This window comes from Cervus canadensis, chromosome 8, assembly GCF_019320065.1.
Source record: "Cervus canadensis isolate Bull #8, Minnesota chromosome 8, ASM1932006v1, whole genome shotgun sequence".
In the NCBI taxonomy this organism is placed as follows: domain Eukaryota; kingdom Metazoa; phylum Chordata; class Mammalia; order Artiodactyla; family Cervidae; genus Cervus; species Cervus canadensis.
Window position 1 is genome coordinate 60,943,573 of NC_057393.1, and position 16,116 is coordinate 60,959,688.

At 44.6% G+C, this 16,116-nt stretch overlaps 1 protein-coding gene across 9 annotated transcripts in view; it reads left to right on the forward strand.

Moving 5' to 3' along the window:
• Positions 1–16,116, forward strand: part of KCNMA1 (potassium calcium-activated channel subfamily M alpha 1) — a 748,747-nt gene that overhangs the window by 611,227 nt on the left and 121,404 nt on the right. Inside the window, exon 19 of one of the 9 annotated variants that reach the window (XM_043476449.1) lies at positions 1,930–2,103. The exons of the other annotated variants lie outside the window; for them this stretch is intronic. Coding sequence (XP_043332384.1) covers positions 1,930–2,103 — 174 coding nt within the window. The remainder of the gene's footprint in view (positions 1–1,929; positions 2,104–16,116) is intronic. 9 annotated transcript variants of the gene reach the window in all.

A 16,116-nucleotide genomic window follows, 5' to 3' on the forward strand; every position in this document is an offset into this window, starting at 1 on the left:
GAAAAAACAAGCAAGTGGTCTGTGAGTTGGGCAGCAGATCTGGATGCATTTAAAATAACTTGATTTTCATGTCTTCCACCGAAGACTGTTTTCCGTTTCTTGACTTCAACAACTGCTGTTTGGGGTGTCTGGGCAATCATACCGTGCCTTCTAAATTCTTCTGATTCAAATGCTATAGTGGAATTTTTTCTTTTTTTCTTTTCCGTTTTCCTTTGTAAAAGCTAAGCTCAGGAATGACGCATAGAATGGGGCTGGGGCTGCATGGTGATGACCTGAACAACAGACTAGCTAGGATGCTAACAGAACCTGTCGCTAGAAGTGTGAGCCAAGATCACGGGAATGGAGTCGCTGCTGAAGAGATCTCTCATTCATCTCCCCCAGTGCCTGTTCCTCACAATCATAACGTTCCCCCTGCTTGACAAATAGACTGGATGGCAAGTCATAAAGGTCTTAGAACAGGACTTGACCCATTGGAGAGATTTAAACCTCTCTTCCTAGTGACGGTAACATTCAAAGAGGGCAAAACCACTAGCCATATTTTAAAGTAAGGCTGCAACCATTTCTCCACAAGAAAAAAAAATGGGGGAAAAATGACTTTCAAAATGAAAGGTATGGGCCCAGGGAATAACACCTCTCCAGTCCAGCTGACTATTTGGCTGTGATGCTTGGAATAAACATGAATTCTCCCATCTTGCGAGAGGAGCAGGCAGGCATGTGCTAAGGATGAGTCATGATGTTTGCCTGCTGTAGCATCAAAATGAGGTACAAAAGCTTCTCATTGTACTGAAATCTAAATTGGCTGGAAGGGTGGAGGTGAAAGGCCTTGAGAACTATAACTGGGGTCCAACAAGTTTTGTAGGTTAGTGCTCAAGTTGGATTCCCAGGCAGTGCAGAACCTGTCATAGTAGCTTAAGACAAGCTATCAAGGCCTCATGCAGATCTCAGTTAAGATGTTTTACGTGGGATCTATTCTCTCATCTCATGTTTTATAATTTCTCATCTATGCTGGCCAGTATTTTCTGTATGGGAAAAAATTATTGTTAACCAATAACCCTACAGCTTTCTGAATTTTTGGTGGGTGGGGAGAGAAAAGCAGATGGGATTTTCAAATTCTCTGAGCTGTAAGCAGAAAATACACCCATGAGTGGCTTAGCGCGTTCCAGCAGACCAACATCTCATATGCTTCTGGTGATTTCTTGTTTGTGAAATGCTTTTAATGTCAGATATGCAGCGTTTGCCTTGAGTAGCTGCGTTTCTTACATGGACAGATTTGGATATTTGTTCTGTCAAGAGTAAATTTAAATTCCTGTAGGCATCACGTAAACTCACTCTGGGGAAGTTCAACAGAGACATCCTCAGATTCGATATTAACATGTAATCGTTTCACATCTAATTTGATGAAAGCTTGTCCCGGCCTCTGCCTAATGCCCAGAAATGGATGGAAATTAGAAAACCTACATACTAGATATTCTTGCATCTTGCAAAAAAAAAAAAAATTCATTGCACCCAATAAGGAACTAATTGATTGGCTGTGTGTATATTTTGTCCTCTTGTATTAATCGTGCCAGGGGAAAAAAAATGTTGGTTGCATTTTTGCCGTCTCTAACATGTGCTGCTTCTTATCCAACAACCCTATTGTCATCAGCCATGCCCTTCATGTGGTCACTTGCTTTACATAGGGGAGAAAACTAATACGCAGCAACCTTGGAGGACTCTACAGGCCACTGATACTTCCTCTGCTCTTTTCGATGTACAACCAAACTGTTACCAACAGTCTCTCTGCATTTTATTTTTTCTGGGTCAAGACTGTTAATGTGAACTAAGACCTGTGTTCAATCCCTCCAGCTCCCTTCCAGCTGCCTCGCTGTGTGTGACTTTGCCATTAACTACCGCTCTTCCTCTCCTCCCATCCGACCCCTGTGGTTATAGCCAAGATGTCCATCTACAAGAGAATGAGACGAGCATGTTGTTTTGATTGCGGACGTTCTGAGCGTGACTGCTCGTGCATGTCAGGCCGTGTGCGTGGTAACGTGGACACCCTTGAGAGAGCCTTCCCACTTTCTTCTGTCTCTGTTAGTGATTGCTCCACCACTTTCCGTGCCTGTAAGTTTAACCCCAACACGCAGAGTTCTGTGTCTGTGCTGTCCGTGGCCTCATCCCCGTCTCGTGTCGTGCCTGTGGCGCTGTGTGTGTTTCTCCCGCTGGATGTGGTGACGTGTCGCCCTCGCTGCCCGTGTCACTGTGTGTGTGCTGGGGAGGCCTCCCTCCCTGTTCTGTGAACTTACGTTTCTTGTGAGAGTGTGCAGGCTGTGATATTATAATCCAGTGACATTACTCCTCTCTCCTTTAAAGAAATTAATGTGACAGCACATCGAATGCTGAGTTGATACAGAGATGCATGGAAATGGATACCTTACTCTTTGGGGAAAGGAGTTAGACATTGGATTGGGTTGAAAGGAGGGAGGAAAACGATGTAGAGAGAACAAGCTAACTCTGGCATAAAACTGCTTTTAGTGAGCTTAGATACTTTCCAAAATACAACAGGGTTTCCATGCAGATGGGTTTTTTTTTTTTTCTTCTTTACAATGTCTCCCTAATTTGTATCTCATTCCTCTAGTACTGGTTTGCCTCCTAATGCTCTGAAAAAGAATATTCTGAATCTGCCAACCCTTACAGGCTGGTAGATTCTAGAGTTTTTCCTCCCAATGATGATTCATTCAGAGGATCAGTCCATTATTAACTTCCTTTTTTCCAAAAATATAGCCCCCTGTTTAACTAAGCTGTCTTGTAGCAATCGTGATTCTGAATAACAGCAAAAAGCATAAGCCAAGAATCTCCCTGGTTTCTTGTGTCCATTGTGCAATCCTTGGGTCAGTCTTTGCCCCCCACAAGCTCAGAGGTGTTACAGAGTCTTGTGGTCTTGTAGTGGCAGTTGGCATGTCTGAGCCTCACCACACCCCCATTGCTCACCTTCAGCACGGACCTTGCTGGTGTTTCACTGACCCAGTTCGTAGGTGATATTACTGAAAGTTCCAGCTTATTCACTGAGGGTCCTCGTCTAAGGGCAGAGGAGGTTATGGTTTGCGTGAGGACTTGGATACCTTCAAGGGTGGCTGTCGCCTTGTTTGGTAGCATGAACGATCCTTCCTTCTGTGTTCATTACTTCCTCTTGAAAGCACCCGCCGTATTTGTTGGTAACCGTATTATCCATTATCTTTTCTTCTAAGTGCCCAGAGCTGGTTCAACTAAATTTTCACCAACAGCAGTTACTTCATACTGGCACCAGGGTGGGAAAAGAGCAGTTCACTCTTGAGAATTTATCCCCATGAGAAGTTAGCTGGCTCACATGCTAGTGTTGAAGGTGGGAACCATGGGGTGTCCTGGGCCGAGGGAGCCCTCATTTCACTAATGAGGAGTGTGGCATCAGAGTGTGGCAAGCCCAGTGCTGGTATCTGAACTCACAGTTGAGGTCTGAGACATTATTTGTGCTGAGAGCAGTCTTAGGGGCCTTTGGACCAGAGAATCATCATTGTCTCTGGTTTGTGATTCACTGCTCCTTCAGAACAGTGCCAAGGGACAGGATTAATTGTTTTATCAGTGACAATGAATAGATGTAGTTTGAGAGGGATTTTGGACTGTCCCAATCACAGTGGCCTAACATCCTCAAAGGGAAATTTCCTTTGAAATCTTTTAGATGCTACAGTATGTGCCCTTACTCCATTCTCCTCATCACAGATCTCTCCAGTTCATATGACACCACTAAGGTGAACTCAGTCACAACCATGCAAAGAACTTGTTTGTCTGTGATGTGTGGCAGGACAGCAGGTTCAAAGACAGGAGCTGGGGAGGAGGGGTGGTGAAGGGGTGAGCTCTAGTGAACTCCAGTTTGACCGCATCTCTTTGATTGATGGCAGCAAATGTAAGCACCAGCCCCCTTGGCTACCTGCCTAAGGCACAACTTCTATTTTGAAGTAACCACCAGGCTCTAAAACCTTGGCCAGAGATCTAGTGGAGAAAAGGAAGGAGCCACTCAGGCTCTAAACTCAGGCCTGTGGTCATGTCTTGGCACTGGCCGCCTCTACCAGTCACAGCAAATCTATGTCCCCTGCTTGAGGCCCATGATGCCTAGTATGTGCAATTTCCATCTTATGCAGGCAAAACCATAATTGGAGGGATTTCTCAGCTCTGCAATTTAATCCAAGTGTTGATGGAGGCCAGGAGAAGAAGAATTAAGGGTGGGATTGTCCCATCTACTCAGAAACGTCCCGGGCATGAGATTGTTGTCTTTCTACCCATCCAGCATCAGCCCCACCATTGCGAATGTGGAGCTCTGGGCTTATGTCGAAGGCGTAACTGGTACTGACAGCTCAGGGGGGTGGTTCGCCTCCTCTGTTTCATCAGCCTCCCCGCCGTCGTCACTCCATCAAACAAAAGCAGATTTCATCCATCCCCGTGTGAGTCCACTCACCTTTGACCATTAATAATAAGTTAGAAAAATCCATTCCAATTTGAGCCCCTCCGTGGGCCCACGTAAGCCCTTCTTCTCCAATTAAAGGATGTCTATGTCTATGCAGAATTCCGCTGGCAGAGCTCCAATAGCAATCCCCGGCCTCCCCTGGCTGGTGGTGGGGTTGGGTGGTGCCCATTGGACAGGGCTGCTTGCCTCAAAAAGCAGTGGTGAGAGTGGGCTTTTCATTAAATATGAACAGATGTGAGACGTAGAGGGTTTGACAATTAGAAATGGCAGCAGAAGGGCCCTTGCATCAAAGTGAGGTCAGATGGGTGGATCAGATTACTTCTCTTACATTCTTTAGTTGTTCTGAAAATCATCTTGAATTAGTGTCAGCAGAACCATGATGGGTTTTGCCCTTTGTCTTTTATGCTGGGGCTGTATTGTTTCCCAAGACAGTCATTAAAGGTCATTATACTATTATGGAGCTTGCTTTGGTCGCAGTTCCCTAGTTGAGCCAGTGTATTTTGGAGACTCGCTGATTCGCTCTCTTTTGCCTTTCCTCTACCTCTTTACTTTTTTTTTTTCTTATAAGGGGAAACATTTCTGTTTTCAAGGGACATTAAATTGAAACGCAAAGTCCCATTATGTGTTTTCTGAAGTGGGAAAAGGAGTAGCCAGTTCCCAGAGGAACAGCGATATATTAAAAGTGTTCACACAGTTTTAGAAATCTGCCTCCTAACAGCAGGGCCTGCCTGTTCCGCGGACCTCTCCTTGGAGGTGTGGCCCCTTACACGTTCCCTGTGTTGTTAAGTCACATACTTTTCTCACAGATGTCTCCTTCTATTGAACTCGTGAGATGTCTGTGAACACTGTGCTGACAAAAAAGATTTGCAGGAAAGGAGGAGTTCTTTACAAAAGACCTAACAGGCAAAGTCAGAAAAGTTAGACAAGGAGTGACCAGCAAGGACGCATCACAAGACTATTCTACATGGTGGGTTAGAATTGGTGTGCATCATTTTTGGATCATTCTGATTCTGTTTCTACTTTGCCTGATCCTAAACAAAAGTACCAGCTATCTTAAAAGATGCTCAGATGGTATGGGCCCCAGACTTTTCACAAGTAGCTATGTTCTAGTACTCTCAAACAAAAATATATATAATGTCTGACAGTATCCACACACACATAAATATAGATTGAAGTTCTAATCGGTTCCACTTCTCTTCCATATAATTTTGTAAAATAGTGTCTTTTCTCTGTTAGAATTTATTCTTGTTATTTCAGCCTTGCCTGATATCTGATTGTTAAGTCTAATAGAAAGGGGACAATCCAAATTATGATACAGTGACAACATAAGACCCTATTGATTCAGACCTGCTGAGGTCTGCCTGACATGGTGCTGGCCGCAAACCATCGGTAACCCTGGCATGAACAAATTAATCATGTGCTTGAAGAGATGTAGATCTTTAGACTTGCACTCAGAAATAGATTCAGCTAAAGGACATGTATGGTCACTCACACTAGCCTTTCAATTTACTAATAGTTTAAGCCTGCACAATGACATACACCCACTTGTGCATTGCTGTAGCTAATTTTAAATGGTGCACAACTTTTCTTTTGGGTGTAAATATAATAAAAGGAGGCATTCAACTCTAATGGTTTGGTCAAGAGGAGAAGTCCAATACGATTAGGTTGATGGGAGCAATACCAAAATCAGTTTAGTGTAATCTTGAGTCTTGTGAGATAATAAACAAAAATCAGCTTATCCCTAGTAGCCTTTGGTTTGTACAGGCAGAGAATTAATGTTGTCAATAGAACTAAAGTCACTCGACTGCACTAATGACATTTTGAAGTATATAAAATCAGATACTAGGGCAGGGGTGCAGATAGCTCTAGAACAGTGTCTGTAATAGGACACACTCTATGCTGACAGTCCCCAATGCCTATTGCAGGGAGATTTAATTTAATAAGCTGCCTTTAAAAAATCAACAGCACATAATTATCTCAATCCTTTTCTGTAGGTACAGGTTTGGGTGACTTCCTCAAGCTCCCCAACCCTAAATTTTGTTTATTTTACTCTGGACCTTGAAACCAGAGGCTCTTTCTTCCCACGACCACCATCAGCGATAGAATGAAAAAGGACAGGCAAAGCACACTCAGCCCAAATCAGTCTAAGTCATGGTTTGCCCTGTATTTTTAAAAACCCATTCATTCTGGGTCTGCAGTATCTCCCATTTATTCACGCTTGCTGGTGGAATCTCTCTTTCTCCCTTATCCCTCTCTCCCTCCCCAATGTCTATTTACAGCTACAAATACTACAACAACCTTTGGCTTCTGCCCTACCTCTTTAGGCTTGGCCCATGTGCCCTGATTTGGCCATTTGCACTTCATCACAGGAAGGGGAAAACAGGAAGGCAGCTGAACCTGGGAAACCATTTAATCATTCCATGAGTAATGGACCTCAGTGGGAATCTTAGGGCACTTTTGTTGGTAGAAGGCAAAACTGCAGAAGCCCGCGTCTGTCCCTTGATTTTCTGGTAGCCACATTCAGCAGCAGGGTGACACAGTATATTCTTTCCTACAGTAGTCAGCTCACTGTAAGACAGTTTGCACTTTGTAAGACAACCATCATGTTTGGGCAAAGTTTTCTTTGAAATGAACCCTTTTAATTGTCCATCTCTAAGGACATCTCCATACAAATCATGTTTTTATTCGTAATAAATAACTGCTTTTTCTATTATGACACAGGTCTAGTGTCAGGTGAAGCAACTGACCTGCATTTGGGGACCGTGATGTGCTCTCCTCTTTCTCTCTCTCAAAAATAGCACCATCAAATTCTTCAAGATAAATATGCTGTGAAGAGGCACCACATGTAGATGAAAGAGAAAGGAACAGTAGGCACACAGCAGCCAACTTTTTAAAAGAAATCCTTTGAAACAGAGCTGAGAGACAAGAAGTAAAACGGTCAGATTGAGGAGAGGAGAGGGAGCTTTGTGTGCATCCCCATCTCTGGGACACCTCGCTTCCCAGGCATGTGATGCCTTAATAAGGGACTGGGCTCTTCAAGGACAAACCGGAAAAGGCGTTGGTGTGCCACAAGTAAGCTAGCAGAAGTGCTTATGCAAGGTGACATGGAAATTATGTTTGCATTTTTATTTCAGGACAGTGGCCGGTTGTCTCCATACTCACCCTGACAGCTCCTACCACCAGGCAGTGGACTCTGCCTCTTACCTCCATGGTGGAGGGCAGATGTGGCCAGTTGGCTCGCCATCTCCCCCCTCCTCCCCTATCGCAGGCGACAGATGCCAGGGCCAGCCCGCCTTTCACTTGAGCTTTCTTGTCAAGGCTGTGCCTTGAGCCCAAATCCTGACCTTTACTGTATGAAATAAAGTCCTGATGAACAAGCAGAGGTTTGAATTAGAGCAGGCTTGGAGCAAATGTCAAGTCCATCTCTGCCTCCCTCCTCCACCTGCACCAGGAGCCTGGATTAGACCCAGGCTGGAGTTTGCAGTGCCTTAGGCTTTTATGGGTCTGGGGAGACATAACTTATTAACAAAGAGTTATTAAATTTTTATCAATTTTACAACACAATGTAAATGCCTCCTATGAATCTACATTGTATTCATTATCATTTAAAACGTTAATTAAGTCAAAGTTGCATTTAATTTCTCTCTAAATGGGCCTCTGGGAAGAGGCTTTTAGAAACATCTGTGGGAGCGTGCGGCTCGTGGAGGCAGGGACTCCCCCAGCCTGCATTCAGGACAGCCCCCTGAGTTGATTGCTATCGCGTGTCTGTGGCTAATTTGTTGTGATGCGATGAGGCAGTGTCTTGAATTAGCATCAGACGGAGGATGGTGTAAAGCCACTGGAGAGAGGCTTGCAGGGCGGCGGCCCAGGCCGCACTGCATCCTCCCTGCAAATCCCATCCAGACGGAAATGAGCAGTTGATCTGAGCGCTCTGGTCTCAATCAGGCTTTGGGACCTTCTCTTCTCATATGGTGCCCATCATGTCAGTTGGATGCTTCCCTGATCTGAGATGGACGTTTGTCATCTGGCCCAACAGATTTAGGACATTTGCCAGCATGCTTATAGGAAAGTTCTCAGCGTTTGGGATCTCTTTGATTCGCATTTAAGCCTATAAGCGATGAAACACAGAATGGCATAATGGGGCCTGTTTTCAGGATAGAGTGGATGTGTAGAGAGTACAAACAGGTCATACTCATTGGTGAGGAGGGAAGAAGAGTGAGGGCTACTAAGATTTGCTGGAAAATCGCTTTCCCCTTTTGAAGCATGGTTGACACCTCTTCTCTTAGTGTATATATCTTCCATCATTTAGGACCCAAGGCTTGTTTATGTAGCAGTGCTGGGAAATGGCCAGTTGCTTAACTTGGATTCACGTTAAGACTAGACTTAGTATAATATCTGCTCTTACTATATATTTCAGTCATGTCTGACTGTTTGTGACCCGTGACCTGTAGCCCACCAGGCTCCTTTGTCCATGGGATTCTCCAGACAAGAATACTGGAGTGGGTTGTCATGCCCACCTCCAGGGAATCTTCCCGACCCAGGGATCGAATCCACATTTCTTATGTCACCTGCATTGGCAGGCAGGTTCTTTACCACTGAGCTACCAGGGAAGCCCTTACTCTATGCAAGGGACTCTGCTAACACTGCAAGGGGGTACGTGTATACATGTGCATTTGTTGTTGTTAAATTGAACACCCATGTAGCATTTTCTGCATTGCAGGTGCTGTTCTGTGACCTATACAAATATTATTTAATCCTTACCATGAGGTAGTAATCTTTATTTTCAGTTGAAGCAACCGCAAACTGACACATCTGTGCATTGACAGATGGGGCAACTGAGGCACAGAGAGGTTAAGAGACTTGCCAGGAATCACAGAGTGAGTCAGCGGTGGGGCTAGATTTGAGGTCAGGCTGGATGGTTAGTTCTGCAGCCTGTGGAACAGATTGACTTACTGAAGAAGATGGATAGGTCGGTCTGTCTCCAAGGAAGGGGAAGAAAGATGAGGATTCCAGTCCTGAGAGCTGAAGACAGTGGGGGCGATTGTTGTGAGAGAGCGTGGGCGGTGTAGGGGCCTGGAGGTCACCTCTTGTTGGTCAGCTGAGGAAAGGTTCTACAGGCTGGAGCAGTTCAGATGTGCTTCGGGGGATGGGAGGCAGAGAGTGTCCTGCCTCATGGCATGAGAGAGGCTGTGGCAGCAGAGGATGGGGGCTGGTGCCTCCTCACAGCTGGCCGCCCAGTTTGGCTGGAGCTTAAGGCCTGTGTCTGGGAGTAACAGCAGCAGAGCCTTGAAGGGTGAGTTGTTCAGTTGCTCAGTCGTGTCTGACTCTTTGTGACTTGATGAACTGCAGCACGCCGGGCTTCCCTGTTCTTCACTGTCTCCCAGAGTTAGCTCAGACTGATGTCCATTGAGTCGATGCTGCCATCCAGCCATCTCATCCTCTGTCACTGCCTTCTCCTCCTGCCTTCAATCTTTTCCAGCATCAGGGTCTTTCCCAGTGAGTCAGCTCCTCGCATCAGATGGCCAAAGTATTGAAGCTTCAGCATCAGTCCTTCCAATGAATATTCAGTGTTGATTTTCTCTAGGATGGACTGGTTGGATCTCCTTGCTGTCCAAGGGACTCTGAAGAGTCTTCTCCAGCACCACAGTTCAAAAGCATCAATTCTTCAGTGCTTAGCCTTCTTTATGGTCCAACTCTCACATCTGTCCATGACTACTGGAAAAATCACAGCTTGAATAGGGCCCTCTTATAAGCATAGTATTCACATATACTACATAAAAAGCATGCTAGGTATTTGATAGGGGAATGGGCCATAGAGACTTTGTTTTGGGAAGACCTCCATGGCAGCCATGGGAGGAAGGACTGGACCTGAGGAGGCCCTGAGTAACCCACACTGTGAGAGTGAAGAAGACCAGCGAGGTGAGGCTATGCCAGGAGGAGGAGGGAGCGAGCTCCCCTCAGAAGCTCAAAGAAGGAAGACTCGATCTAACAGCCTCTAGGACTCGCAGCTGAAGCACATTATCCAGATACAATTCCAAGAAATTAAATCCTTTTAAAAGAAACTTGAATTAATGGCACTGAAGTGGCTGAGTTCCATTAGTTAAATTTCTTGAGCTTAATTCTCCCCAGCTGACCCAGCAGTCATTGTGATTCCGACTGGGGCTCTGCGAAGTTGTCTTCTGGGGAATTTCCTGAAGTCATGGCTGGGAAAGAAGAAAAGGGCAGCAGAGGATGAGATGGTTAGATGGGATCACCGACTCCATGGACGTGAGTCTGAGCAAACTCCAGGAGATAGTGAAGGACAGGGAAGCCTGGCGTGCTGCAGTCCATGGGGTCGCAAAGAGACACCACTTAGTGACTGGACGACAATAACAGCAACAGCAGGGCTGGGACTAGACACCTACTGGGTCGCCTCCCCTGCCCTTGGTCTTGGGGATCCACTGCATCAATTTTCTTTTTCGAATCAGTATTTCTTTTTCCTCCCCGACCAGCCTCCCATTTTCCAGCAAGACCCACATCTTGAGCGTGTTGATGGGGATAGAGCCAGGCATCTCTGAATCGGGGGCATGGGTGGCCTTGACCCAGGCTGAGCAGCAGGAACAAAGCCATGGAGGGCCACCAGCGGGGCATGTGACCAGCCCTGAGGGTCGTGGCTCAAGCTGCCTGCAGTGGCTTCAGTTAGAGCTCCTGGGAATTCTTTTTTAAAATCCCTGTGTATAGCAAGGTGACTTTCTCCTCCCATCTTTCTCAGGAAGACAGAACGTCTCCTTCCATCTATGGAGGGAAGAAAATAATCAAGTGCTTTCACATCCCATTCACTGAAAATCCACTGTCATTTCCAACCACTTATCCGACTCCAGTGGAAATACAAAACACATTTCCTGTGAAGTATGGCCACAAAAAATCCGAGGAAGTCATGTGGCATTTCTAAGTACCATGGTGCAATTTTCTTTTCTTTTTCATTTCTCAGTGCACATGAATTTGATCTGAGTTCACTGTGTCTCTATGTGAGCATCCAGGACTGGAGGATTTATGCACACCTTCAACCCCAAAAGGTGGTTGAAACAGCGCAGAAAAGCACATGAGTCCTGAACTCTCAAGCAGTGGTAGAGCATGCATACTGAGAATGCCGTGTTCTCAGAGGTCTATTCCCAAACCAACATTTTTCTTTTTTTGGCCATGCTACATGACTGATGGGATCTTAGTTCCCTGACCAGCGATCTTGAGTCTGCACCCCTGCAGTAGGAGTGCAGAGTCTTAACCACTGGATGCTCCATCATGTTGAATTACCTAAATAATCAAGGAATCATCCATCCTCACATTTGCTTACCAAAATTTTGCTTCTCCAGCCAAACATTTTTTCAAAGAGAATCTGAATGGACAGAAACAAGTTCAGCATTGTCAGATCCACACAGTTGAAATTTCAGATAGCACTTTTTGATAAATAGTGCCTCGTCTGCAGAGAGCTTCTAGACAAACCCCTAGATTTTTGCTCTGAGGAGGCATTCTTCTGATGTCTAGCTCAGATGAGCTGGGGAAAAGGGTCTGGAGATTCCAAAGTGCCCCTCCTTTGCTGACCGTTTCATCTGGTCATCCATAGGAGGAGCTACCCTCCCACCTTCAAGGGAAATAGCAAAAGGAAAACTCTTCCAACCTCTTCTCATAAAACGGCAAGTCCTGGTTTTACCCCATTCTATAGGATAGGATGAGTACCACCAAATACTCCTAAAGCTAAAGAAAAAACCCTGTGCACACTCAAAGTGGAAGCTTTTGAGGCAGGTCTGCGTCAGGGACGATCAGCTACACTGAAAGACTTTGAAGTGAAGTGAGAAAGACTGCTCCTCGGTGCTGGAGCCACATGAGATGGTACCTACAGGGGCGCTCTGTAGACCACCAAGCAAGGGCTGTCTTCTGGGAGTGGAGCCGACTGCTTGCCTGTGTGATCTCCATTCTGGCCCTTGCCAGTTTTCTGGGCTGGAGCCAGTTGGATTGCCACTCAGTCAAGACAAGACATGGGGACTGCCTGCCTTCCTTCCAAGGCCAGAAATGTACTACACTAGCATTCTTGGCTGGGCTTTGTATTTTGGCAAGAATACCTGAATAGGAGATGGCCTGAAGGATTCCAGTTCAGTAAATATTTCATGAATGAAAGAATGAATAAATGAAGGATTCTCAGCCGTCAGTTAAAGGAATAGATAGTCTGCCAGATGTCCCCGGATCTGTGAAGTTTCCTAAAACTTTCTAAGCTGCTTACAATATAGTATGTGTGTCTATACAAATATAGGTATACAGATGTAATGTGTGTGTGTACAATCTTCTCATACCCCACAACCAGGATACAAGAAGATTCAGAAGGAATAATGTAGCAAGAAAAAGAAAAACTAGGACATAAGGATCTTGAAAAATCATCAGCTAGGAGTTACAATCCATATTCTTTATGAAGGTTAAATACTGGGAAGGAAGATCTAGAAACAAATACCAAAAAAAAAAAAAAAAAATCACAGTAGACAAAAACCACCAATGTTTCAAATGAGGAAAGACAGGGATACCACCATACAAAGTATGCTCATGTATGTAGTGTGTTTGTCCCAGAAAATCAAGGACTTGTGGTATTTGCATTCAGTTTTACTAATTTTGATGAACTTGATCACTTTCATGTGAGTCAGGGTGACACAAAAATAATAATGCATCAGGTGGGGTCATGTGAGAAATGGATCCATTTGTAGAGAGCTGTGACTATTTGTAGATGACCTGGTCAACCTGCTGAAATGTGGAGCCACATCTAAGGCCACTCGTGGCTTCCATGTGGCTCAGATAATAAAGAATCTGCCTGCAATGCGGGTGACCTGAGTTTGATCCCTGGCTTTGAAAGATATCCTGGAGAAGGGATGGCTACCCTCTCCAGTATTCTTGCCTGGAGAATTCCATGGACAGAGGGACCTGGCAGGCTGGGCTACAGTCCATAGAGTTGAAAAGAGTCGGATGTGACTGAGCGACTCACACTTTCACTTCATGACTATTAAGATCATTGACACTGACTTGGGTTGGGCATATTCAGTCCTACAGCACCAGAATGACAATTCCTCCCACCTTAAGGTGTCCAAAGGCTTCATGTCTCATGGATAGTTTCTGTTGCATCATTTTTCTGTGTGTTCTGCTCAAGATAAGAAGTGGGCAGGGAGCGTTCTCCATTGCTCACAGAGCTCTCTCAGGATGTAGCAAGCGTTCCCTTACCTTTGAATGGTTTTGAATTGCTCTCTGCATTTTGTCAAGGTTGACCTGGTCATTTCTTCAGTGCAGATGAGTCAGTTTTCACATATGGCTTATAACATATCCAACTGAGAGAACTCACTCACAGGGATTCTTCAAAGTCCAAGCCCTAAACAGGTGTTACTGAAAAAGGAGGTACAATGACCTGCAGAGAACAGAGATGCACAATGAAAATGACAGAATGACACTTGCTATAAATGCAGACAGGGAGGAGGTGGAGACTCAGGTCATGAAGCGTGGAGGTCTAGGGATGTAGATTTGGAATATTCAAGGTGCTAGTTTCTGGAAGGGCCACACCTTCACAGATTTCTCCCACAAACACAAAGATAGGTATCTGATAGACAAACATCTCCTGTCTTTTCTCTGCATTATAGTAGGGGACTCCCAAGCTATTTCCACTCACTGTGCAGTGAACTAAGTGATCTCCTTGGCAATTAAAGCTTGAAATTCTTGGGAACCTTAGGGCAGGGATAAAGAGAGAAGGGGTGAGATTTGTACATTTTCTCGGGACTTTGAGAACAGTCCTGATGCAGTCATGTTTTGATCTGTTCACCAAATGGATGTTTGGCAGATGCTGATTGCTATCATAAGAATAATGCCTTACACATGTGTAAGTCCTTATACTTCTCAAGGCACCAACATTGTCTTATTTTATCTAGGCAGTCCCAGAGTAGACATCATCCCTTGCTCTCATGGGGCTTTGCACCAGCTCTAGGACCTCTCTATTCTTTAGTTTCCTCTTCTGAAAAAAAGGAGACAGTAATAGGACCTCACGGACCAACTGTGACTGTTTCTCATCATTCTTTATCTTACTGAAGTTGCCTCATGACTTTTCCGTCTCTAAAGTTGACTTAGAGATAGTGAATTCAGTGTGTTTTTGGAAGAAGGTTGGAGAGCAAACGAGGGGAACAGAGGGCTGGAAGAGATATTTCTTTCCTTTTAAATTCCATCAAAATTTCTTTTCTTGATGGTGATCTTGATCTCAGCTGATCTTTGAGGTCTGAGTGGTGTTGAGGTTTCATAGCATCACCTCTTCCAAATTTCTTTACAAGCAGTTGGGCCCTTCTGCTTGTTGATTTTCCTGTTAGTAAGATTAGTGCGAGGATCAGGGTCAATGGTACCAAATACCCAAACCCTGCCTTTGCCTCTTTGAGCAGACCTGATGGGGGCACAGTCTAGAGATGGCTTGAGTGAGTATTGATACACATTTTTAAATCCTAAGGGTTCTGTGATCCTGCCCTCTCCTCCACCCTACTGATGGCCAAGCCATCTAGTTTGATCTCCAGATTACATTTCAAGCCCTCTCTTCTTATTCTCCGTGGCATTGCTAACTTCAAGCCCTCATTTTTTTTCTCATCTGTTATACTACCGCTGCCTTCCACTTAATTAGTCTCTCTTGCCACTAAACCGCCACTACATTTATTATGTTAAAGCACAGATTCCATCATGTTGTTATCCCATTTAAAGGAGAAAATAATAAACTTTTGATTGTTCTTGTTTTCAATAGGACAACCTCCAGCCTTCAAAGCCCTTCACAGTTTGACCTCAACTTGTTTTTCTAGTTCCATTCTCCATGTATCTTTCATCTAACTGTTCTTCAAAAAAATGTCTTGTTTTCGTTATATACACATTTCTATAACTTTTTCCTGTGCCTGTGATTCCTCTGCTTTTCCAGCTGATGGAAACTTATCGATCCTTTAAAGCAGAGGTCAGCCAGTTGTGGCCCTTTTTGTTTTAGTAAATAAAGTTTTATTGTAACACAGTCACAGCCATTCATTTGCATATTGTCCCCGCCGCCATTCATTTGCACATTGTCCCCGGCTGCTTTCAAGTTAAAACCACAAAGTTGAGTAGTTGTAGCAGAGAGCATAAGGTTCTCAAAGCCCAAAATAGTTACTACCTGACCTTTACAGAAAAACACTTGCTGACTCCTGATTTAAACACATAGTTCAAAACGTGTATATATATCAATGCTACTTTCTCAGTTCATCCCACCCTCTCCTTCCCCTGCTGTGTTCAAAGTCTGTTCTCTATTCTCCAGTCCTTCGTTGAAAATAGGCTCATCAGTACCATTTTTTGATTCCGTATATATGCATTAGTATACGATATTTGCTTTTCTCTTTCTGATGTACTTCACTCTCTGTACAAGGTTGTAGGTTCATCCACCTCACTACAATGAACTCAAACATGTTCCTTTTTATGGCTGAGTAATATTCCATTGTCTGTATATACCACAACTGCTTTATCCGTTCATCTGTTGATGGACATCTAGTTTCCTATAAGCCTCATTTAGAGCAGTTTTCATGTTGAGCTTTACAGAAATAAACAATGAGCACACACAACTCTCCTTGGTCTTTGGAGTCCCAGTG